Below are 26,519 nucleotides of genomic sequence, written 5' to 3'. Positions count from 1 at the left end.
ACTATATACCGTAAGTGAGTCATATAAATAATGTTTCTGCTGCCATCTCCTTCACACAGTGTATAAGGGACATTGAATTACTAAAATATTCAAACCAGCCGAACTGCTGGTACCATTACTAACAAACATGTCGCCTACTGTGTCCTTCCTCCATACCTTGTAGATTGTAAGCTCTCGTGGGCAGGGCCCCCTCTCCTTCCGTACCAGTTTGTAATCCGTCTTGTTCATGCTTATTGCACTTGTCAGGCAGTCACTGATAGCCGGGTCCCTGCATTATCCTCCGGCATTGCTGTAAAAGACGATGCCGGCGGATTAACCCTTTCTATGCCGCGTTCAGCGCTGACTGCAGCATAAAAGGTGTTTGCGGCGAGTGAAGGTTCCCGTTGTGTTCACTGCGCTGCGGTGACGGGGACCTGATGGGTGAGAAGGCAGGCCAATGCCTTGCAGAGGCATCAGGACCTGCCTTCTATTGAAGGCAAGGGCTGGAACTCTTAGGCAGCTTTGGCAACACTGTAATACACTAACAGGCAATGCATTGCAATACAGATGTATTGTAATGCATTGCAGAGGGGATCAGACCCCCAGAAATTGAAGTCCCAGAGTGGGACAAAACTAAAGTTAAAAAAAGAAAAAAATATATATATTTTTTTTAATAATAAAAAATAAAGTTTCACGTAAAAAAAATCTCTTTCCCACGATTTTATAATTAAAAAAATAGAAGAAAAAAAAAGAAAAAACACACATATTAGGTATCACCCCATACATAACGACCGGCTCTATAAATATATCACATAATCTACCCCGTTAGATAAACATAAAAAAAAATCTGTGCCAAAACAATATGGACGTACAAAAAAGTATGTACCCCAAAATAGTACTAATCAAACCATCACCTCATCCTGCAAAAAATAAGCCATAAGACAATCGGTCACAAAATAAAAAAAATATGGAGACACTAAAACATAACTTTTTGTTTCATAATCCTTGAATAAATTAAAAAAGTAGTGTACATACTGTATTAGGTATTGCCACGTCCGTAATGACCTGCTCTATAAAAATATCACATGACCTACCCCCTCAGGTGAAAAAAAAAAAAACTGTAACAAAACAACGGATTTTCTTGTCGCCTTGCCCCATAAAGTGTAATATTGATTGATCAAAATATCATACGTACCCAAAAATGGTACCAATAAAAAATGTCAACTCTTCCTGCTAAAAATTAGCCCCTGCACAAGACGATCAGCAGAAAATTCAAAAAAATATGGCGTTCAGAAAATGGAGATACAAAAACATAATTTATTTTCAGAAATGCTTTAATATGTAAAACTGAAACAAACAAAAAAAGGAGACATATTTAATATCTCCGCATCCGCAACAAACTGCTCTATAAAAATAGCACATGATGTAACCTGTCAGATGAACACTGTAAAAAACAAACAAAAAAAACTCCCAGAACAGCCATTTTTTGGTTACCTTGCCTTACAAAAAGAGTAATATCATCAAGAATCCTATGTACTCCAAAGTAGTATCAATAAAACTGTTGCCAGATCCCATAATTTCCAATATGGGGTCACTTTTCTTTTGGAGTTTCTACTGTAGGGTGCCTCAGAGGGGCTTCAAATGGGACATAGTGTCTAAAAACCAGTCCAGCAAAATCTGCCTTCCAAAAACCATACGGCGCTCCTTTTCTTCTGCGCCCTGCCATGTGCCGTGTGCACAGCAGTTTACCACCACATGTGAGGTGTTTTTGTAAACTGCAGAATCAGGGTAATCGATATTGAGTTTTGTTTGGATGTTAACCCGTGATGTGTTACAGAAAGAAATAGATTAAAATGGAAAATCTGCCAAAAAAGTGAAATTTTGAAATCTCATCTCCATTTTCCTTTCATTCTTGTGGAATACCTAAAGGGTTAACAAAGTTTGTAAAATCTGTTTTTAATAACTTGAGGGGTGTAGTTTCTAAAATGGGGTCATTTATGGGTGGTTTCTACTATCTAAGCCCCACAAAGTGACTTCATAACTGAACTGGTCCGTAAAAAGTGGTTTTGGAAATTTTCTTAAACATTTTAGGAATTTCTTCTAAAATTCTAAGCCTTCTAATGTCCTAACAAATAAAATGACATTTTCAAAATGATGCCAACATAAAGTAGACATATGGATAATGTTAAGTAATAAATATTTTATGAGGTATTTTATGCACATTTTTCAAAATTTTTGTTACATTTTGGATTTTTTCATAAATAAAGGTTAAATATATTGACAATGTATCCCGAGGAAACAGTCTCAGAATGTTTTGGATAAATAAAAGTGCTCCAAAGTAATTACCACATAAAGTGACACATGTAAAAAATGGCCTGCGCAGGAAGGTGAAAAGTGGCCCGGGATTGAAGGGGTTAATAATAATAAATAATAATAATAAATGCTTGATGTCTGTCACCAATCAGTTCATATTACCTATCAATGAACAAATCCATTTACCTGTTCTCTTCATACGTACCAATGTAGACAAGAACTGACGACTGCCTATCCATTCCAGCTGCGTTTGCTGCTAGACACGTATAAACTCCAGAGTCTTTCTCCATGGCATTTTTTATAAAAAAGGTCCCATCTTGTGTTAATATATATCTACCATTATGAGATAAAAGGTTGCAGTAAATGAAAAGGCAATTTCTATATAAAATCGTTTTATGACAAACAATGATGACAAGTGAACTAGATCTGCTCTTGGTGTCTGCTGCAGATATCTGACTGCCTGCACACCCACTGATGACTAGAATAAAGGGTCTGCAGCCTCCTTTTTACAAAACACCACCCCCATCCATGTGATGTCAGGAACTCATATCTAGCCCATTCCAAGTGAGTGATAGGAGTGACTTCTAGTATTATCTTAGGTTAAAAAATGGGGGCCAGTGCAAGTGTGTGGGGGACCGGTGGTCAGACGTCATCGATCAGACACTATATTGAGACAAATTTATTCAGCTCAGATAGCTAGCAGATAAATGAGGCTGCCCTATGGTGAGCTATTGGAGAGAAAGGGGCCCACATACGGTTCTTTCTCAACAACTGTGACATATTTACTTTAGTATATGTAACTGTATTCACAGGAAATAACAATTCTGGAGCATATTTTCCTAGAAATCTGTGCTGTCGTTCGTTTGTTATTTCTCCTATAAATGTATAAATTAATTGTCATCTGGCTATCACCAGTTGGGGGGGATGTCCCTTAACAGGATGAGACTTTGCTGGAACACACTCATTAAAGAAAGGCAATGGTGACACCAAGTTATCAATGTTTTATTAAAGTTCTAGGAGAAATCACTGTTGAAATACATGTTTAAATGGAATAATCTTCAAAAACCACAATCATACCTCGTGGAGAATCTGACAAAGATGTCATTGTGAGTCCAGACTATCTGTGGAGCAGGGTATCCTGTTGCAAAGCATTTTAATTTAATCCCAGATCCTTTGGTAAATGTTACATTTTTGGGATCAACAACAACTTTTGGAGGCTCTATAAAGAAAACAATGTGAGATTTCATGTAAACATCATTGTGATAAATTGAAGCGGTTTTCTGGGATTACAATAAAGGGTCTGCTTTTTCCAGAAGCAGTGCTATGATTGTTCTTGGCAGCTCAGCCCATTGATTAGCACTAGAGATGAGCGAATCGAAGTTCATGAAGTGGAATTCGATCCAAATTTCAGGAAAAATTTGATTTGTCACAAATCCGAATTTCCTCGCGCTTCCTGGTAACAAATCTGATTTAGTGCAGGGAGAGAAGTGACAGGCGCTAGGGACAGTGATTAGGAAAGATTTTATTTGTAGGGAGTGTAGGGAGATAATAGGGAGATCACAGGGAGACTTTATCCACACTATAGGGAGAGTGCAGGGGGCAATAGAACAGTGTCCCCCTTGGTTAATAGATAAGAAATTCTATTACACCTTACTACGCTAATTGGGCTGAAAAAGCTGTCTAATACTACTGCTAATGGGGTGTACACATTGTTTTATACATACATAATTCTAAAACGTCTTGATTCTCTAATTGGGATGAAATAGTGCTCTATTTTTTCACGTATTTGCTTTTACATCTTGTGTTATAGATAAGGAATTTCAATTGGCCTTGATTCTATAACTGTGGTGAAATAGCGGTCTGATACTACTGATTTTGGGGTGTCCACATTGTTTTTTACAATACTGATCAATTTCTGAGCAAATATGGACCATGTGAAGGTGGAGGCTCAAAAGACAGGATCCGTTTTTTTGGGGTTGTTCTTGTGATGGATCAGAAGGGAAAAATAAACAGTGACATCAACACAAACTTACTGCTGACATCCTCTCCACTCGGGGGGCACTACTTGTATCAGCGTGTAACAGAACAGGTCCTGTAGAAATCTATGTGGAATCAGCTGACGACAGTGTAAAAGGAGTGCGCTCTTGTACTCTATAGTACAATCTTGGGCCACTGCACGGTTAAGGCTACTTTCACACTAGCGTTTTTGCTGGATCCGGCAGGGTTCAGCAAAAACGCTTCCGTTACTGATAATACAACCATCTGCATCCATTATGAATGGATCCGGTTGTATTATCTGTAACATTGCCAAGACGGATCCGTCATGAACTCCACTAGAAGTCAATGGGGGGTGGATCCGTTTTCTATTGTGGCAGATTGTGTCATGGCATTGGGGCTCATGCCGGATCTGTTCTGCTCCGCATCCCAGGACGAAAAGCAAACTACAACATGTTGCGGTTTGCTTTCTAATATGAGAACGTTCTGTTCAGTTCAGTTTTGTTCCCATTGACAATGAATGGGGACAAAACTGAAGCAGTTTTTTTTCCGGTATTGAGCCCCTATGACAGATCTCAATACTGGAAAACTAAAACGTTAGTGTGAAAGTAGCCTCAGTCCATTATACCTGACGCTAACATTGACCTGTAATGATAAGCTCACACTTAGCCCTGTAACTGACAAAAAAAGTGAAGTGTGAACTGATTCTAACAGTGACTCCTGTCACCTGCTTGTCATACAGACACACAGTAACTGTTTCACTACCACAGCAGACTAGCTATGCATGTTTCTGCAATGCACAGTGATGTACACTGAGATACAGTAGTATCATCGTTAGCGCTCCTAGCAGACTCGCGGCAGCGCAAAACGATATCTAATTTCCTTTGTTAACCCGAAGCGCGTAATAGACTTTAGAGAAAACTAAGGGTGCAATTTTGGTTAGTACACACCAGGTGGCGCTTGGAACTACTGTGGATATTGGTATTTTGCTGTGTATTAATATCGCTATCCGGCTCCTGATACAGACCCTAGTCATCCCGACACTGTACAGGAGCCGGGTGCTAAAGGGGATGGCACCTGAACAGTCAATCATTAAATAAAATTTAAAAAAATGGGTGAGTGGAACCATACAGACCTACAGTACATCGGGGTGGGGAGCCGCAGGTACGGTACTGTACCCCACTGCACCCGACTGTACTGTCTTGTACCCCACTGCACCCGACTGTACTGTCCTGTGCCCACTGCACCCGACTGTACTGTCCTGTGCCCCACTGCATCTTATTGTCTACTGTATGTACAGTACTGTACATGTGTTGTGTATTAATATCGCTATCCGACTCCTGATACAGACCGTAGTCTGAGATACTGTACATGTTCCCTGCAGCTGGGAAATAGCTGATTTATAACGTGCTTCGTCATGAATGAATTCGGATCAAATAACATTTTTGGGGAAAGTTCAGTGATGCATCCGAATAAAATTTTTGGCTAAAATTCTGCAAAGCCTCCAAATGGAATTTTTGAAAACTTCTCTCATCTCTTGTTAGCACTGTCACCTTACAGAATTCGGTTCCCGGGTTTGAATCTGCAGTAAGTGAGTTTGTGTGAAAACAAATACCTTGCACAATAAGATATGATGTAACCTCAGTTGTTCCACCTTCACTGGATGCAGAACAGACATATTCACCAGCATCACTGATGTTCACACTTGTTATCTTAAGAGAGTTGTCACTTAATACATGAATCCCTGGAGCGTTCGCCAGTCTTAGATCAAGAGCTTTTCTCCACCACGTTAAATTGTAACGGACTGCGCTTATGACTTCACATATTAATACAGCTTCTTTTCCAGTGATGACAGTGATGTTATTTGAACCTTTAAGCACAGGAGGGGGTTCTGTAAAGCATATAAAACAACTACATTGTTAGCGACAGAAATTAACTCTTTTCTCTCTCATGTTCTGTCATTTTTTTCCTCTACATCTATACCAACTAAACATGTTTTCTTTAGTACTCACCATCGTCACCTCCATATCCTTTAAGACAAGGTTCTAGTTGTCTCACTGTCCCTTCTGTCCTCTCATCTGGCTACTGCTACTGCCCTGGCCTATACTCCTCCAGTATCTCTATCGGGAGCATTATGGACCTCATGTTCCATTCATTTCCCAGAAAGTTACTTTCCTTGGCCTCACAGAAACATGGCTGACACTCACCGACACATACTCCCCTGCTGCACTATCCTATAGACAAAAAATTTTAGAGCAAGGGTCTTTGTTAGATCAGTGTGATCATATGTAGGTATTACTATCCTATAGACAGGGCTGCACCTCCAATTAGGCCAGGTGAGGTGATCTCTCTATATTCAACTGTATCACAGTCCTGAGGACAGCGATACAGTTAAAAGCTGTGGTGGGTATGGGAACAATGTCTCTCTGTTTCCTTTGACAGGCTTCAGACATAGCGGCTGTAGCCTATCAGAGGCTGGCACAGGCGACACAATTATGTCATCATCATCAAGCAGCCTGAGCCGGCCAGCATGTAGAGCAGGACACAGGCCCAAAGAGGCCTGCACCGCATCGCTGACAGCAGCATAGAGATAGGTATGTGAGTTTATTTATTTTTTTCATTTGACACCATTTTGTTTGGCCAATATGGGGAACGATCGCAGAACAACTCTAGAAGAAAGCTAACTCCAAGGAAGACTTTAACTCATACAAACAAGGTGTTCTAAAATTCAGGTCTGCACTGACCTCTTCTATATAGGACTAGTTTACTACTCTTATATCATCTCTTTCCTGCAACACCAAAAAACTGTTTAAGGCTACTTTCACACACGTTTGGTGTGGATCCATCATGGATCTGCACAAACGCATCCGTTCAGATAATACAACCGCATCCATTCGTTCAGAACTGATCCGTTTGAATTATCTTTAACATAGTCAAAACGGATCCATTTTGAACACCAATGAAAGTCAATGGGGGACTGCAAGCAACATTTTGTGTCCGCCTCCAAAGCGGAACGGAGCCAAACTGAGCCAAACTGATGCATTCTGAGTGGATCCATATCCATTCAGAATGTATTAAAGGGGTTGTCCGGGTTCAGAACTAAACCCAGACATACCCATAATTTCACCCCGGCAGCCCCTCTGACGTGAGCATCGGAGCAGTTCATGCTCCGATGCTCTCCTTTGCCCTGCACTAAATCACGCAGAGCAAGGGCTCTTTTGTTTACAATCACACACTGCCTGACGGAAGCTTCAGCCCAGCAGTGTGTTCCGTGATGTGACTAGGTCAGCGCTAAAGCCCGTCCATCAGTGCCAGTGACGTCACCGGGCTTCCTGGCAGCCCCATGGAGAGCCCGGTGACGTCACCGGATCTCCAAAAAATGCCTTTGCCCTGCGCGATTTAGCGCAGGACAAAGGAGAGCATCGGAGCATGAACTGCTCCGATGCTCAAGTCCGAGGGGCTGCCTGGGTGAAAATGGTGGTATGTCCAGGTTCAGCTCTGAACCTGGACAACCCTTTTAACGGCAAAACGTATCCGTTTTGGACCGCTTGTGAGATCCCTGAATGGATCTCATAAACGGAAACCAAAACACCAGTGTGAAAGTAGCCTAATACCTTTAATTCTCTACTTCAACCCCAGATACCTCCTCCCACACCCCTTATATCAGCCAAAGACTTTGCATCATATTTGAAAGATAAAATTGACAAAATCTGAGAAAGCTTCAAGCAACAACTCCCACTATCCCTCTACACAACCACTCAGTGCTATTCCTACGTAACCCAGTTTACCACCATCACTGAAGACAAACACCTTAAATGTTATATCACACCAGTTGAAATTATTTGTTCAATTAGCGTATCCAAATGACACCTCACCACTGACCCAATCCTATCTCACCTCATCCATAACCTCACCACTATAGTTATCTCTGACCTAACCCATATATATATATATATATATATATATATATATATACACACACACACACTTTTTTTTGTGAAGATTCTCATTCATAAACACTCAGAGAGGTGATTGATTCTGGATCAACAACCTCCTTTAGTTCACTTATCTACTAATAGGTGTCATTGTCCTTCTTGCTTCTAAAGCAAGTACAGGGAGTGTAGAATTATTAGGCAAGTTGTATTTTTGAGGATTAATTTTATTATTGAACAACAACCATGTTCTCAATGAACCCAAAAAACTCATTAATATCAAAGCTGAATATTTTTGGAAGTAGTTTTTAGTTTGTTTTTAGTTTTAGCTATTTTAGGGGGATATCTGTGTGTGCAGGTGACTATTACTGTGCATAATTATTAGGCAACTTAACAAAAAACAAATATATACCCATTTCAATTATTTATTTTTACCAGTGAAACCAATATAACATCTCAACATTCACAAATATACATTTCTGACATTCAAAAACAAAACAAAAACAAATCAGTGACCAATATAGCCACCTTTCTTTGCAAGGACACTCAAAAGCCTGCCATCCATGGATTCTGTCAGTGTTTTGATCTGTTCACCATCAACATTGCGTGCAGCAGCAACCACAGCCTCCCAGACACTGTTCAGAGAGGTGTACTGTTTTCCCTCCTTGTAAATCTCACATTTGATGATGGACCACAGGTTCTCAATGGGGTTCAGATCAGGTGAACAAGGAGGCCATGTCATTAGATTTTCTTCTTTTATACCCTTTCTTGCCAGCCACGCTGTGGAGTACTTGGACGCGTGTGATGGAGCATTGTCCTGCATGAAAATCATGTTTTTCTTGAAGGATGCAGACTTCTTCCTGTACCACTGCTTGAAGAAGGTGTCTTCCAGAAACTGGCAGTAGGACTGGGAGTTGAGCTTGACTCCATCCTCAACCCGAAAAGGCCCCACAAGCTCATCTTTGATGATACCAGCCCAAACCAGTACTCCACCTCCACCTTGCTGGCGTCTGAGTCGGACTGGAGCTCTCTGCCCTTTACCAATCCAGCCACGGGCCCATCCATCTGGCCCATCAAGACTCACTCTCATTTCATCAGTCCATAAAACCTTAGAAAAATCAGTCTTGAGATAGTTCTTGGCCCAGTCTTGACGTTTCAGCTTGTGTGTCTTGTTCAGTGGTGGTTGTCTTTCAGCCTTTCTTACCTTGGCCATGTCTCTGAGTATTGCACACCTTGTGCTTTTGGGCACTCCAGTGATGTTGCAGCTCTGAAATATGGCCAAACTGGTGGCAAGTGGCATCTTGGCAGCTGCACGCTTGACTTTTTTCAGTTCATGGGCAGTTATTTTGCGCCTTGGTTTTTCCACACGCTTCTTGCGACCCTGTTGACTATTTTGAATGAAACGCTTGATTGTTCGATGATCACGCTTCAGAAGCTTTGCAATTTTAAGAGTGCTGCATCCCTCTGCAAGATATCTCACTATTTTTGACTTTTCTGAGCTTGTCAAGTCCTTCCTTTGACCCATTTTGCCAAAGGAAAGGAAGTTGCCTAATAATTATGCACACCTAATATAGGGTGTTGATGTCATTAGACCACACCCCTTCTCATTACAGAGATGCACATCACCTAATATGCTTAATTGGTAGTAGGCTTTCGAGCCTATACAGTTTGGAGTAAGACAACATGCATAAAGAGGATGATGTGGTCAAAATACTCATTTGCCTAATAATTCTGCACGCAGTGTACATATTAAAATGGTGCTAAAAGAGAACTAAAATCACAGAAATAATATTTTCCTCTTCATTTTCTGCATCCAAATGAGTAATATATAAAGATTCTTTATATTATTTTGCAGACAATGCTATTATATAAGCTACAGCATATTACTTACCATTTACATCTAGAAATGTCTGAGCTCGTGCACTTCCAGCTGTGCTGACAGCAAAACATTCATAGTATCCCTCATCATAGGAAGTCACATTAGCGATTTCCCAGATTGCTTCTATAGACTCTCTGCACAGAAAATAATTTTATTAATTAAAACACGTTCTAGAAATGAAGCAAGTCTTTGTTAGGCTGTAATTGAGGATCAAGACATTCTGTGGGAAATAAGTCTAATGTGGTTACCAATGAGTAGATGATTCAATTGCTTCAATTGCAATGTGTTTGTCTTAGATGAAACTAAATCTTTCTAAAGTAATATAAAAGGCTAGTGTTGAGTAGAGGTTACCTCATGAAGACAGCCCCTTTTAATTGGAAGCGGGCATGCCGGTCCAGTCTATGACAATAAGGTGTTACTGCATGTAATGCATGGACAGGCCATGTCCACGCCATGTTCACCAGATCAGGGGCTGGTCTTATAGAGCAACTCTCTGCTATGGCCCTTTAGAGTGGGTCTTGAATGGGGCACCATATTTTATGACATTTATATCGGCAGCAGTTTATATTTATGATACTTTAACCCTGTGGTGACATTTAGTGAAGTGGCAAGTTTTCATCCTATCTAATACGCACATTAGAGTTAATAATGTCAAGCAAACATTTATTCCAGGTTTCTCGGTTTGCTATGGCTCTCTTCTCGGGCTCATAGGGGGCGTCCAAAGTGGGGATCTCCCACTATGACCTCCATATGCCATAACACGGCATAAAAACAAAGACTGTGGTCTTGTCTTGAGACACCTCTTTTATTCTGGGGGAGTCAAGGAGACTCTGGTTATTGCGATCAAAGATCGCGGTGTAGCACTGCCTGAATTTCAAGTGATGGAAGTGAATGGCGTTATGTTGCGACCTGCCACTTGGCACTACAGCAACCCAACAGTCGCAGAACAGTGCTGTATTTTTTATCATTCTAGGGTTTGGAGTTTCAACAACTTGTAGGTCACAAAATGACCCTATTAACATCCATTATGTTGCAAGGCTGCAGTGCTAGACAGAGGTCTTTGGTCACACAGTATTTGTCATGGCCATGCAGCCATACTTAAGGCTAATCAATTTAGTTATATATTATTATAAAACTACACAGTCACAAACAGAATACAAATACCAATCTAAATATAACATAACATATCAAAATATATACAGTTGCAAGAAAAAGTATGTGAACCCTTTGGAATGATATGGATTTCTGCACAGATTGGTCATAAAATGTGATCTGATCTTCATCTAAGTCACAACAATAGACAATCACAGTCTGCTTAAACTAATAACACACAAAGAATTAAATGTTACCATGTTTTTATTGAACACACCATGTAAACATTCACAGTTAAGGAAGAAAAAGTATGTGAACCCCTAGACTAATGACATCTCCAAGAGTCCAATCAATGAGATGAGATTGGAGGTGTTGGTTACAGCTGCCCTGCCCTATAAAAAACACACACCAGTTCTGGGTTTGCTTCTCACAAGAAGCATTGCCTGATGTGAATGATGCCTCGCACAAAAGAGCTATCAGAAGACCTACAATAAAAAATTGTTGACTTGCATAAAGCTGGAAAGGGTGATAAAAGTATCTCCAAAAGCCTTGCTGTTCATCAGTCCACGGTAAGACAAATTGTCTATAAATGGAGAAAGTTCAGCACTGCTGCTACTCTCCCTAGGAGTGGCCGTCCTGTAAACATGACTGCAAGAGCACAGCGCAGACTGCTCAATGAGGTGAAGAAAAATCCTAGAGTGTCAGCTAAAGACTTACAAAAGTCTCTGGCATATGCTAACATCCCTGTTAGCGAATCTATGACCCGTAAAACACTAAACAAGAATGGATTTCATGGGAGTATACCACAGAGGAAACCACTGCTGTCCAAAAAAAACATTGCTGCACGTTTACAGTTTGCACAAGAGGACCTGGATGTTCCACAGCAGTACTGGCAAAATATTCTGTGGACAGATGAAAGCAAAGTTGAGTTGTTTGGAAGAAACACACAACACTATGTGGAGAAATAGAGGCACAGCACACCAACATCAAAACCTCATCCCAACTGTGAAGTATGGTGGTGGGGGCTGCTTTGCTGCATCAGGGCCTGGACGGATTGCTATCATTGAAGGAAAAATGAATTCCTAAGTTTAAATTTTGCAGGAGAACTTAAGGCCATCTGTCCACCAGCTGAAGCTCAAGAGAAGATGGGTGTTGCAACAGGACAATGACCCAAAGCATAGAAGTAAATCAACAACAGAATGGCTTAAACAGAAGAAAATACGCCTTCTGGAGTGGCCCAGTCAGAGTCCTGACCGCATGATCTCAAGAAAGCGATTCACACCAGACATCCCAAGAATATTGCTGAACTGAAACAGTTCTGTAAAGATGAATGGTCAAGAATTACTCCTGACCGTTGTGCACGTCTGATCTGCAACTACAGGAAACGTTTGGCAGAAGTTATTGCTGCCAAAGGAGGTTCAACCAGTTATTAAATCCAAGGGTTCACATACTTTTTCCACCTGCACTGTGAATGTTTACATGGTGTGTTCAATAAAAACATGGTAACATTTAATTCTTTGTGTGTTATTAGCTTAAGCAGACTGTGATTGTCTATTGTTGTGACTTAGATGAAGATCAGATCACATTTTCTGACAAATTTTTGCAGAAATCCATATCATTCCAAAGGGTTCACATACTTTTTCTTGCAACTGTATATGAGAAAAACTAGGACAACTGGCTGGGCACCATTAAGCCACTGTTCCTTTTTGTTTTGCCATAATTCGCATAGTGTGAACTTGAATGTGTCCATTGAATAACCAGTTTTAATTAATACTTCCCATCTTTCTGAATTTCAGGCTCAGGAACCGATTTATTCTGGATATATACATGTACATCACATTTTATTTTAATAACAATTATACATACTGGAATAGTTGTTCTATCCCAAGTCTCATGCCATTCCTTCTAAAATGCACTGACACAGGTATAAGACTTTCCACATAGCATGGAATACGACCAGGTTGTAGATAGTAGCCAGGCGTTACTTTGGGCATTGACACTTTTGGAGGTCCTGTGAGCATAAATGATACAGTAAATAGCATTACACACAGTGAACAGTGACATTATACACAAGGAAATTTTATAATAGCTAGTTCCTAATCTTTCACTCTATCTATCAATTTATCTATCCTCAAACTATATTCAAACTCCACCAGATAGGAAGAGGAAGCAGTGACCACTCTGAGCCTTAAGCTTTGGCTGTCAGCTTTCCAATACCCTTCAAATTCAAGCCATAGCTACGATGTATGTTGAAATTTGTGAGGAAGCAAAGGAAACAACATGGAAATGCATTATGCCTAATTTTAAATGACTTAATCTTTGATGGAAGATCTTCAGGACCATGGCTACAAGAGTTCCTATAACGGACAACAAATACACATATTGAATTCCTCATCCTTGCATGTGATCTATCTATACAAGCACAAAAGTAATACTAATTTAACAGTGGATACATACAGTTATAGGGTTAGGTGCAGTTGAAGTTCAGCCTTTTAGCTTTAATTCAGTGGGTTGAACAAAATGAATGCATAAAAATTTGAGGAAGTAAAGCATTTTTTAAACTCATGCTCTTCATTTCAATGGCTCAAAAGTAATTGGACAAATTAAATAATTGTAAATAAAATGTTAATTTCTAATACATGGTTGAAAACCCTTTGTTGGCAATGATTGCCTGAAGTCGTGAACTCGTAGACATCACGGGACGCTGTGTTTCCTCCTTTTTAATGCTCTGCCAGGCCTTTACTGTAGCGGTTTTTAGTTGCTGTTTGTTTGTGGGCCTTCCTGTCTGTAGTTTAGTCTTTAACAAGTGAAATGCATGGTCTATTGGGTTCAGATCAGGTGACTGACTTGGCCATTCAAGAAAATTCCACTTCTTTGCTTTAATAAACTCCTGGGTTGCTTTGGCTTTATGTTTTGGGTCATTGTCCATCTGTATTGGACGACAAATCAGTTTGGCTGCATATGGCTGGATTTGAGCACACAGTATGTCTCTGAAAACCCCAGAACTCATCCAGCTGCTTCTGTCCTGCGTCACATCATCAATAAACACTAGGGACCCAGTGCCACTGGCAGCCATGCATGCCCAAGCCATCACATGTCTGCGCCGTGTTTTACAGATGATGTGGTATGCTTTGGATCATCAGCTGTACCATGCATTCGCCATACTTTTTTCTTTTAATCATTCTGGTAGAGGTTGATCTTGGTTTCATCTGTCCAAAGAATGTTCTTCCAGAAGTGGATTTTCCTGTTTTTTTTAAGATTTTTTTTTTTAGCAAAGTCCAATCTAGCCTTCTTATTCTTGAGGCTTATGAGTGGCTTGCACCATGCAGTGAGCCCTCTGTATTTACTTTCATGCAGTCTTGTCTTTATGGTAGATTTGGAGAGTGTTGTTCACTTACCGTAGTTACTTGGTTGGCTGTTGTGAAGGGGTTTCTCTTCACCACGGTAATTATTCTGCGATCATCCACCACAGTTGTCTTCCGTGGGCGTCCAGTTCTTTTTGCATTGTTGAGGTCACCAGTGTTTTCTTTCTTTCTCAGGATGTACCAAACTCTAGATTTTGCCACTCCTAATAGTGTAGCAATTTCTTGGATGTTTTTTTTCTGTTTTCGCAGATGAAGGATGGCTTGTTTCACCTGCATGGAGAGCTCCTTTGACCGCATGTTTACTTCTCAGCAAAATCTTTGAAATGCAAGCACCACACTTCAAATCAACTCTAGGCCTTTTATGTGCATAACTGAAAATGAAATAATGAAGGAATTGCCCACACCCGCCCATGAAACAGCCTTTGAGGAAATTGTCCAATTACTTTTGGTCCCTTTAAAAACATGGTGACACATGTAAAGGAACTGAAACTCCTAAACCCTTCAACCAATTTTAATGTGGATGGCCTCAAATGAAAGCTAAAAGTCTGGACTTTATGTCCATTACATGATATAACTTGAATATGTTTTAGTAAAGAGGTAATACAAATAAAATGTGTGTCAGTGTCCAAATATGTATTGGATACAGCATTCTTTTAGTGTCTCATAATTACCTGGCACAATATTAGAAAATGAAACACTGGACGCTCTCTGAAACAGGTAGCCATCTTTATCATATCCTGTTATTCTTAGAAAAAATGGTTCCTTTGGTGGAATAAATTCAGTTACATTCCAAATCTCATGGGGTATTCTATTAGGATAATATTTTATGGGATTTGTCTGTAGAAGAAGTCCTGAAGTGGTTAACAACTCCAGATGATCAATTCTTGCTGGATGTTGTAAGCCTGTTGTGTTTAAGAGAACGTATGTGGGAATCCCTGTAAGAAAAATACATTGCATGATGGATCAGAAAACAGCAAAAAGTATTTAATATACAAACACTTGAAGATTGTTTATCTTGCAATAAAATGGCAAACATTTCTTTATTCTGAGCTCATATATAGAGTGCATTCGGAAAGTTTTCAGACTCTTCCACTTTTTCACAATTTATGTTGAGGGCTTGTGCTATAATAAAAAAAAATCCACCCATCAATCTGCACTCAATGTCCCATATTGAGAAAGTAATAACAAACTTTTAGAAATGGTTGGAAATTTATTAAAAAATAAAAATGTTTCACAGCTGACAATGCATACCAGAACAAAATCCAAGCCATGGAGGAAAGAACTGCCTGTAGAGCTCAAAGACAGGATTGTGTGGCGGCACAAATCTGAAGAATGATACAAAACATTTCTGCTGCACTAAAAGTTTCCAAAATCACTTTATAATTCTTAAATGGAAGATGTTTGAAACAACCAGGACTCTTCCTAGAACTGGCCACCTCACAAAACGCAGTAATCGAGGAAAAAGGCCTTGGTAAGAGATGTGGCCAAGAACCCAATGGCCACTGTAGTTGAGCACCAAAGATACTGTGTAAAGATGGGAAAATATTCAAGAAAGTCACTGCAGCACTCCAGCAATCTGGGCTTTATGGTAGCGTGGCCAGAAAGAAGCCCAAAAAAAAAAAAGCACCTAAAGGAGAAAAAAAGATTGACTAAACTTTTTGTCCTCAATTTTAAGAATCATGTTTGGAGGAAACCAGATACTGCTTATCACTTGCCCAATACCATCCCATCCCTGCAGTAAAGCATGGTTGTGGCAGCAGCATGCTATGGGGGTGTTTTTCAGTAGTTGGGACAGGGAGACTAGACAGGGTTGAGGGAAAAATTAATGGAGCAAAGTACAGAGAAATTCTTAATAAAAACCTGATATGTAGTGTTCTGTACCTCAGACTGGTCTGAAGGTTCCCCTTCCAACAAGACAATGACCGTAAACATGACCCCTTCTTGTTGGAAGGGGAACCTTCAGACCAGTCTGAGGTACAGAACACTACATATCAGGTTTTTATTAAGAATTTCTCTGTACTTTGCTCCATTAATTTTTTATTATATATATACTGTACACTTTCAGTTTAAGTTTAAAAATAATACAGCCAGCCTAGTATCATCCCTAGTAGTCTGCCTCCTGGACCCAATTGTAAACTTCTCTCTGCAGTCATCTTGATCTCATGTCCCAAATATGCCTCAGTACTCGTACTTAGTCAAAAGCCTTCTACACTTCTGCATCAGACTCATAACATAGTATATATGTATGGTACCTAGAATACATTTGGCTGTTCAATGAAAACTACATCCTCTCAGTTTCTGTAGTTAATGACAGAATCTCCAGAAAACCTCTGTGAGGCTCTATAAATGATTCTCTATATATGCTATCAGAATGTTTCCAAAAATATGTTCTCTCTTTGGCTTACCTGTATATAAGAGCTCTTTGCACTTTTCTTGAAATGAACTTATAGTGGCAAATCAAACAGGAAGATCAGACAAATATGTCTGATTTGCCACAATGAGCTAATTTCAGTTAAAGAAGTAGAACTGATATTTGGAGTGTGCAGAAGTTTTACTCTGTTATTCATAAAATGCAGTACTTTGTGAAACTAAACATTAACTGTACATTAAATTAACCTACTTTTACACACAATTTAATACCGCACAAAAATCTGTTGTCTTTAATCATTAACTAAAAATCTTATGCAAAAGAACCCACCTTGTATAGGTCTGCTGGATGTTTTACTGAAATCTAAGGTAGGCTGGTTCGAAAATCCTGCCCTGAAATCTATAGTACTGACTCCAGTGATTCTCACAGAATGACGACCATTACTTGATGTCTGAAAAATAATCATATTATTGTGTTCTAATTTATAATACCCAGACAATACATAATATTTCTGTTCTATCAAAAAGTGAATATTTTAATATTCAAGGTTTAACCTGGAAACAGAACAGTTATCTGAAGCAGAAAGAAGTTTTTGTCTCCAAATGGGACAGAGTAAAATACTCTCTGAATACTCTGGTGAATTCCAATTTTATAATATCTATAAAGGACATGTAACCATCTCCTAGGATTGTGTTTATGCTTTTAAAAAAAAATGCAGTATCATACAAGTCACAAAATCATAACAGATATCATGTTACCTTAATTTTCCAAATACCAGGCACCGGTTCTTTAATATTTAACACCTTGGCAGAATTGAATATATTTAGCAACTCATTTAGGCCTGTGTCTGGTTTCATCTGCTTTCCTGAAATTAGAAAAAATAAAGTCATGTACTGTCCCTGTTGTGGTGCTACTAAGTGTATGAACTACGCTATTTTCTTCTTCCAGGTTCTTTATCTAAGTTCCTAAACTCCTTTGGAAGCTAAATCTTGAGACCATGACTCTATGGAGAAGTAGCAACTGGGTTTAAAACCCTTACATGTCACCCAAAAGAGGAAAACAATAAAGAAAAATATGCACATATGCTGTAGAGCAGGGGTGCACAACCTGCGGCCCTCGATACCATTCTTTGCAGCCCCCAACCATCTGGTAACAGATTTGTATGCCTATGTCTAGTGTCTGCTCACATGTATCTTTCATGTATTTTCCCATTAGATGGGAGTACTAGAAGTGTAACCAGACATTAATGATATATACTGTATGTTTAATATGCCATAAATACAGTATTTCAGTTGGTAATACCTCCTTTAAGTTATATTTTCGGCCCTTGGAATTGGTTCAGGCTGACAATGTGGCCCCCAACCAGAAAAGGTTGGGCACCCCTGCTGTAGAGCTTCCTTACATATAAAAATGAAAAAGAGCTAATGAAAGCTGTAAATCACTGTCTACTTAGAGGACAGCAGCCTCCTCATGATCTTGTACAATACACTCAGTAGAAATAAAATGAAGCTACCTTCATTAGTCAGTACACCTTACAGTGTATAGACCGGTGATAGGTTTCATGTGCGGATTATTTTAATTTGGATTTAATAAAGTCTTAAAGATATACTTTTTAACTGGAATTGCTTTGGTAATTGATTCTCACCTGGTGTCCAAAGGAGCAGATTAAATTAACACAGGTGAAAAGTGGTACACCACATGTATATATATATATATATATATATATATATAGTGTCACATAGTAAATACTGTAATGTGGAAAGGCACTACCAGATATCCAATACAGATGTCACCTATACTGCACAAGAGCAGAGCATAGTGTTTTTGAGGGTTTGACATTGCAGGTTGTTTTCAGGCGGATGCTCTGCTAAGGATTATTAATAGGGTATCAGAAGGGACAAATCACAAATTCTCATGTTATTTATTATAACCACCATGGGCTCAACCATATGATTCACTGATGACTTCTCTCCATCAATTGCATTGTCTACTGATGTATTTGCGATATGAACAGACATGAATCTGGTGGTGAGTTCCCATCTCATGTGACATATCATGGTACATTCCATTAGGTTACCATGAGTTGTGACCTACAGTACAGCAGATTATAATTTTTGGTCTACAGTAATAATCAGAACACTTCTCAAAAAATTTCTTACAGTTCATCCAAATCTGCAAAGAAATTCAATTTGGGTGCAAATTAGCTTTCCTTCCAAAAGAAACAATAAGCCATAGATGCCACTAGATGTTAGCTATCAATCCAATAAGTCAATGCTCAGCCCTTCAAAAGGGTATTAAAGGGAATATGTCATCAGAAAATGACCTGCTGTTTAAATCACTTTTTTATGTTTAACATATTTTTAGAAGATTAGAAAAAAATGTGTGACTACGTGATTTTACCTGGCAGGTACATTTTTGGGTGACAGATTTCCTTTAAAGCAGAACTTATATTGCCCCTTACCAGTAAAGAGCAGAAAGAACTGGCTTAGCTAGGTGAGAGGCCTTGGTCAGGATCTGGGAGGTAGTAGTATGTGTGAGGAGTTTTATAGCCTGAACACCACTCCTCTGGGTTAATGAGAAAAGGATATGCAAATATTTTTAGTAATTATTGTTTTTGTGACCAACTTGACAGTATACATTTTGATCAGTGTATTTATGGGTAACTTTTGAACATCACAGGGTGAATTTATTATATCCTGCATTCTAGAATTCTGGCATCAAAAATTCACAACATTTTAGAATTTTTGGCCTGATTTGGCCAAAAATGTTGCAACATTTTGTATTTTTTTTTAACACTCACTTCAGTTTTAATAAATAGGTGGGAAAGTGAGTATGGTTATATAAGTTTATTTATTTCACTCCAAAATTACTACTGTAATATCACTATCACAAAAAAGTCACAATCTCTCATTCAAGTATTTTTCAATTTGGCACACATATTTTGACTGCAAAAATATACAGAATCTGCTTTTAATAGGACACCAGAAAATGTTGTGTGTTTTTACCCCCTCCTATTGACTAATTTGAAAAAGTTTACTGAAAAAAAGTTTTCAGATGTGGCATGGCACTACACCAAATGCACAAAGATGAAAAAAAATTTCAAGCTTTAGTTTAAGTTCAATTCGGAAGATAATGCAAGCATTTTACACACTAAAAAATACTTCAAATACAGCCATGTGAATAAACAGTATCCTGAAGCTCCCTCTTGTGGCAGCTGCAGCAGGCAGAATTGTGTCTTGTATCTTAATGCTTATGTGGAGAATTTGGAGATCTGTCCCAAAAAAAGAGTTTCAAATGCTATAACTACATATTAAGAAAGTAACAGAATTTTATGTATATCCTATTAAGGTGTCAATGTTCACCACAGTAGGATATTCTTACAACATATACAGTACTGCAGTAAGGAATGAAAGAGCTAATTCATTTGTTAAGTACAGTAGATTAAGTAATCCAAATACTCAAATACTAATCCAAATACTCCAAATACTATATCAGCACAGAGTTTTCAACCTTACCAAGTGGATCATAGAGTTCAATATCTGGAGAAGGTCCACTCAGCGACACAGTAACCTCCCTAAGACTTGGATCAAATGGAATTTCCCAGGTGTGTAATGCGCCATTCAAGTGGTCTGTCGACACAAGGTGAACCTTTGAGGCTTGAACAGCTTCCTCTACCCACTTTAATACCTGAATCAAGACATATCATTCATTATCATCAAAGTTTGCATCATCAAACATTAAAAAAGAATATTTGAGAGTTATTAGATCATTGTTACTTATAAAGAGATTGTTAACAAGGAAATACCAATGTTATATGCAGATGATATATCTGTATACTTCTTACTAGTTTCTTTCTCTGTTGGAAGCTTATATTCACATAAGTAGAATGGAATGTTCTAGGTTAGAGTTCAGGGAGATGATGTTCGTTGGTATGGGCTTAGACTGCTAGGCCAGCGACAGATAAGACACAAGACAAAAATGGGTCTCTAGACAACATAATGTGTTACCTGTTTATACAGTACTTATATAAATTTTAAATGAATGCCCAAAATATATGAGACTCTTTAATGTGTGGTGGCCTGAAAATGCCCTTAAGAGCTTGTTTATCTGAACCTGAGGTCAGATCCATTTAAGAACTTGTATATCTGACCTTGATGTCAGATCCACACTGATCTACTGCAATAGTAGGTGGTCTTCATTGCCATGTTCCATTAAATTGTATCTTTATTCTTTCTTAACTCTTTCTTAAACTCTTTTTTTATTGTAATCTCACTTCCAAATAAACATTGAAACTGCTCTCACTGTGAAAATTGTTGAAGACTTCCAGACTTGAATATTATTGTCAGTATGGGGTCTGTTTCCCCAATGCAGGGTGGCAGATCGCGGTCTGCACATTGCAGCACTATGAGTCCCAGTACTGGCTTACCTTGTAGGAGACACAGGCGCCCGCCAGCATACCGCCGCATCCGTCCTCACTGCCAGGTGTCATCTGATGTGCTATAGTACTCGCGCGTGCACCTCTCCCTTTCTTATAGGAGTAGGCAGCTGGTTCCTGATTACCATCCCCACCGGGAGGCGGGACTATTTGTATTTAAGGCCGCTTCACTCATCATGAAGTGCCCAAGCGTGGTTGTTGTACCTCTTGACTCCCGCTGAAGCGTCCCACTGTGTCTGTTTATTGGATTTCCTGGATTCTGACCTCTGGTTTGTTTGACTACGCATCTGCCTGCCGTCTGTTTATTGGATCACCTGGATTATAGACCTTTGCACTGTCTGACTATGCATCTGCCCATCACCTCCTGTAAGTCTGCCTGGATCCAGACCCTGCACTGCCTGACAACGAGACCGCTTATATCTGCACGCTATATTGCTCTGAACTTTGTGTTGCCTGTATCTGTCAAGTGACTTTTGAATACTGTCTGCCAGTAAAGACCATCTGTTCCTTTACTCCGCCTTTGTTGGACTCTGTTCACACTACTGCAGGTCGCTGCATTCTGGGTAACTGGTACTCAGAGTCAGCAATATTGGGCTAATTCCCAGTCCTCTATCAGCTGACACAGAGGATCCACATCCTCTGGTCGTAACAATTATAATGAAGACATAGGGGCAGACTTACTAGGCTACTAAAAATGTGGCAGAATTGTGGCTCAAACTGAGTTTCAATAAAATGTCAAAGAATCCACAAGCAAACATTTGTTTAAAGCAAGGTTATCTAAGGCCAGCTATACACAGCCGACACTCTTCGTCTGACAGCTCTCACTTCCAATCCGCTCATGCTCATGTCCGCTTGGCCAAATGTGTATTTATTTTCAGTAGGAAGAGGACAGGAAGATGCTGGGGATCAGAAGAGAGTCAGGAGACCGTCATATACATTAGATGGCTGGGTAGTCCCACCAAAATCGGTGGGTTCAGTAAATATAATATGCTTCTTATGTGTATGGCCCGCTTAAGGCTAAGCTGAAATGTGAAGGCCATGGATGCCCAGACCAGCTCACTAATGCTTCAGATAGTCAATCAAGATCCAAGAGTTGTTCAGGCGAAGCAGCCATATGTGCACCTATAGAAATATGCCACACAACTGTAATGTTTGCATTCACAAAACTCAAAAAATATTTATGGTGCACTTCACTCCTTTGACCTGTAGACTATGGTAGCAAGTATCTGGGAAACTGATTAGCATTTTTGAAGTTGCCTGATTTGAGCCAGTTTGTCCTTGTCATAAACAGTCGGAACGTTCCACCAAACATTCCCATCCTTTGTAAACAGCACTGCAGACGTTTCATATAATTTGCAATGAGACTGAATTGTCAAGCATTTTTGTCAATTATTTACACTCATGTTAAGGCCTCATGCACATGGCCGTTGTTTTGGTCCGCATCCGAGCCGCCGTTTTTGCGGCTCGGATGCGGACCCATTCACTTCAATGGGGCCGCAAAAGATGCGGACAGCACTCTGTGTGCTGTCCGCATCCGTTGCACCGTTCCGTGGCCCCGCTAAAAAAATATAACATGTCCTATTCTTGTCCGTGCTTTGCGGACATGAATAGGCATTTATATTGAAGGCTGTCCGTGCTGTTCCGCAAATTGCAGAACGCACACGGACGCCATCCGTGTTTTGCAGATCCGCGATTTGCGGACCTCAAAACACACCACGGTCGTGTGCATGAGGCTGAAACTTGCTTGGATTATGAATTATTTAGTTTTCTCTATATTTAACTAATATGGAAATATTTTCCAGTATCTTTGGTTGTGTGATTTGTAGTACTGGATAATACATTGATTTATTCTAGAAGAAAGGTCATTTTCTATGACTGAACACAGATGGTGGCATTCTAAAATAGAACATGTTACGCAATGTTCCAAAAACTGATTATTCAGTGAAGAGGGCAACACAACACTCATTTCCCCTGCTTCTACTGTACTGAGGTGGCAACTAAAGAATGAAGAGCTTATGACTGGTGTGTTACTTTACCTCATTAACTTGCTTCTTATCCAGGTGGAATACTTGGCCAGAGCTTGTAGAGGCAATTTCTTCATATATCTTGTAACCCACATGACTTCTGTCATCACAGTCTCCAGTCAGTACAAACACAACCTAGCAGAATACAGTTATAAAGATCAAGGGCATGTACACACAAATCATGGAGCCCCACCATCGCAAGAGTAAGAATTCCCCCCTTCGTCTAAAGGGCTGAACCATGACTCCATAGAGAAGAGCAGGGACAGTGTTGGAAATGGGGTAGGGCTCAAACCCATAGAAACCACCTGGTTTTCCCTATTGACAGTTTGCCACCGATAAAGGTGCGATTCAAATATTTCAATGTTATACTGTGAATGCTCAGCGTGATCTAGAACCAGATTTAAAGTTGTTATCAGAACGCCTTTATTTAATCACAAGACCTTTACAATCACAGCTTAGGCTACTTTCACACTGGCATTTAGAATTCCGTTTGTTGTCAACTTTGTTTTTATTAATCATAAAGACAGGTTTACATCCATGGCTTACACAATAGGCATTACAGTGACCCAACAAGGGACGTATGACAGACATGGATGAATTACATGAATCAGAAAATAATTCAAAACTAGTATTACATCATACTAGGGATTACAATTTCCTGATGTATAGCTGTGATCTCTAACCTTGTCAAAAATCTGCCATTAAATGAGATTGGTGGAAGTCAGAGAAGGTAAAAAATAAACCATAAAGAATATAAGAAAATAAAGACTATAAAGAGTACAAAAAAAGGAAGGAGCAGAGAGAAAGGAAGAAACAAAAAGAAAGAAGATAGAAAGAGAGGAGGGGGACGGGGAAAAGGAAGGGGGGGGATATTGCCTCCAAGAACGGCAACACAAGACAAGCAAATCAGTCAGGAAGTAGGTTACCCTGTGAATCCTTACAATAAGGTGAAGATAGCCAAGGACTCCATATTCGAAGAAATTTGTGGTGAGCACGACATGACCTGCTGGACATCTCTTCGAATCTGCAAATTTGATGCACCTTTCCACACCATTCTTTGACGGTGGGCGGGTCTACACTCAGCCATTTCAAGGGTATCAAGGACTTCGCTGCTGCAAGAAGATAGGTTACTAAAGATGTAGAGGATTGATGTATGTCCTTCGACGAGCAACCAAGAAGAACCACTGCCGGGGTCAACTCAAGGCTCGTCCCTACAACTACCTTGATTATATTTTCCAGTTCAGACCAAAATGGACGGATAACTGAACAACTCCACCAGATATGAGTATGTGAACCAACTTGCACATTGCATCGCCAACATCGATTAGTAGGGGCTAATCCGTGTAAGTTCAGAAACTCCGGAGTCTTGTACCAGCGAGTCAGTACTTTATAATGAGACTCTTGGAGACGTATACACCTTGAGTGACCATGGGAGTGCTGAAGAATCTGTTTAATTTCCGACTCAGTGAGAGAAATACCCAGTTCCTTTTCCCAGGAGGCCACAAACCCAGGGTCACTCAAGTGTTCCACACTCCTTACAATGGTTATCCACTTAGACAACTTGTTCAGTCTAACTGCTGGTGTCAGTAACTCTCTTTCAAAGTCGGTGGGAGCCCTAAAGGGGTAATTAGCCTTCAAGAAAACTGCACAACAACTATTAAAATGTGAAATGTGCAAAAACGTAAGCTTAAAGTTCGGTATAAATGTCTGGAGGTCTGAACGGCTGGGAACCCCTCCACTCGGGAATAGATTGGTAACGGAGATATGAGCCAGCTGATCCCACATAGGCTGGAAAGTCAAAGATTCCTTTCCAATGACTACAGGTATCAGACTAGAAGGCAACCATGGTGAGATTCCAGGCGCCAGCTCAGTTGACATCAATGACCACACGTTTGAGGCACCTTTGTAAAGCAAATTGCTATCTGATGAGTTATACATTATACGCTTCTTGTGAGAGGAGAGCCACATATCCTTTAGTAGATCACCCCTATATGCCTCCCTCGACCATCTAGAAATACAATCCGAGGCAGAGAAGGTAGTCAGATTGAACCATCTCCTCAGTTGGATTGCTGAATAAATTGTGCTAACATCTGGCAGACCTAATCCACCTTTGTTTACAGGTCTGGTGAGGAGAACATGTGCCAGTCTCGGACGCTTCTGTTTCCATAAGTAACGAGAGAAAAGCGATTTCAATTTTGTAAAGAAGAATTGTGGTAGTGCGATTGGGAGCATCTGTAATTTGTAAAGGACCTTCGGAAGTACATATGTCTTGATGACATTCTTCCTGCCTATCCACGATATCAGAGGAATATCATAATCTATCAGGATTTTTTGAATCTCATCTAGGAGTGGACGGAAGTTCGCATCATAAATTTTGGTTATGGATGAAGGGATATTCACTCCCAGGTACTTAAGAGAGGTTTGGGCCCAAGAAAAAGATGATTCCTTTCTAAGCTGCAAGATTCTATGTTTTGCTAAGGAGATATTCAATAACTCGGATTTTGTAGTATTCACTTTAAAGTTTGAGACCTCCCCAAAGCAATCAAATAGTTTGTTTAGGCATGGCAGCCCTCTCTCAGGGTTGGATAACAGAAACAGTAGATCATCCGCAAAAGCTAGCATTTTCAACTCTCCCTCTGGCGTAGCAACGCCACTTATATGCGGTTCCTGTCTCACTTTCTGAAGTAAGGTTTCCATCACTAAAACAAAAAGAGTGGGGGAGAGAGGGCAACCCTGCCTGGTACCGTTTGTTATATCAAAGGGGCTAGACAAATGGTCGTTGACCAAAAGAGAGGCCGACGGGCAGGAATACAATGAAAAGATTGCATCAATAACAGCAATGGGGAAGCCAAACTTCACAAGAGTAGAGCGCATGAAGTGCCAGTTAACTCTATCAAAGGCCTTCTCGGCATCTACCCCGAGAAGGACCAATGACTTGCTCTTCACGTGTGCCTGATGTATTGCTGTAAGCAGTTTAATCGTGTTGGTCCTCCCCTCCCTCCCCGGTACAAAGCCCGATTGCTCCTCACCTATCAGATGAGGCAGGAGTTTCTTTATCCTTAAGGACAAGAGCTTGGCCCATATTTTCAAGTCCAGATTCAAAAGAGAGATGGGTCTATAACTTCCACACTCTGTTG

General features: G+C 39.9%; 1 protein-coding gene across 3 annotated transcripts in view; it reads right to left on the bottom strand.

The window, feature by feature from the left end:
* HMCN1 (hemicentin 1) overlaps window positions 1-26,519 on the bottom strand; it is a 723,834-nt gene that overhangs the window by 629,538 nt on the left and 67,777 nt on the right. For 2 of the 3 annotated variants that reach the window (XR_005774384.1, XM_040408842.1), the window contains exons 4-13: window positions 23,395-23,517; window positions 20,439-20,610; window positions 17,682-17,788; window positions 17,254-17,374; window positions 15,227-15,490; window positions 13,057-13,201; window positions 10,111-10,232; window positions 5,903-6,178; window positions 3,370-3,511; window positions 2,498-2,625 (exon numbers count right to left, since the gene is read on the bottom strand). Coding sequence is in view for 2 of the 3 variants with exons in the window: in XM_040408842.1 (XP_040264776.1) it covers window positions 2,498-2,625; window positions 3,370-3,511; window positions 5,903-6,178; window positions 10,111-10,232; window positions 13,057-13,201; window positions 15,227-15,490; window positions 17,254-17,374; window positions 17,682-17,788; window positions 20,439-20,610; window positions 23,395-23,517 (1,600 nt within the window). In the remaining variant the exon portion in view is untranslated. Of the gene's footprint in view, window positions 1-2,478; window positions 2,626-3,369; window positions 3,512-5,902; window positions 6,179-10,110; window positions 10,233-13,056; window positions 13,202-15,226; window positions 15,491-17,253; window positions 17,375-17,681; window positions 17,789-20,438; window positions 20,611-23,394; window positions 23,518-26,519 lie in introns of those variants that run through there. The other variant, XM_040408843.1, reaches the window with a different exon arrangement.

This window comes from Bufo bufo, chromosome 9 (genome assembly GCF_905171765.1).
Source record: "Bufo bufo chromosome 9, aBufBuf1.1, whole genome shotgun sequence".
Classification (NCBI taxonomy): Eukaryota; Metazoa; Chordata; class Amphibia; order Anura; family Bufonidae; genus Bufo; species Bufo bufo.
This window is presented reverse-complemented; position numbering and strand designations above follow the sequence as displayed.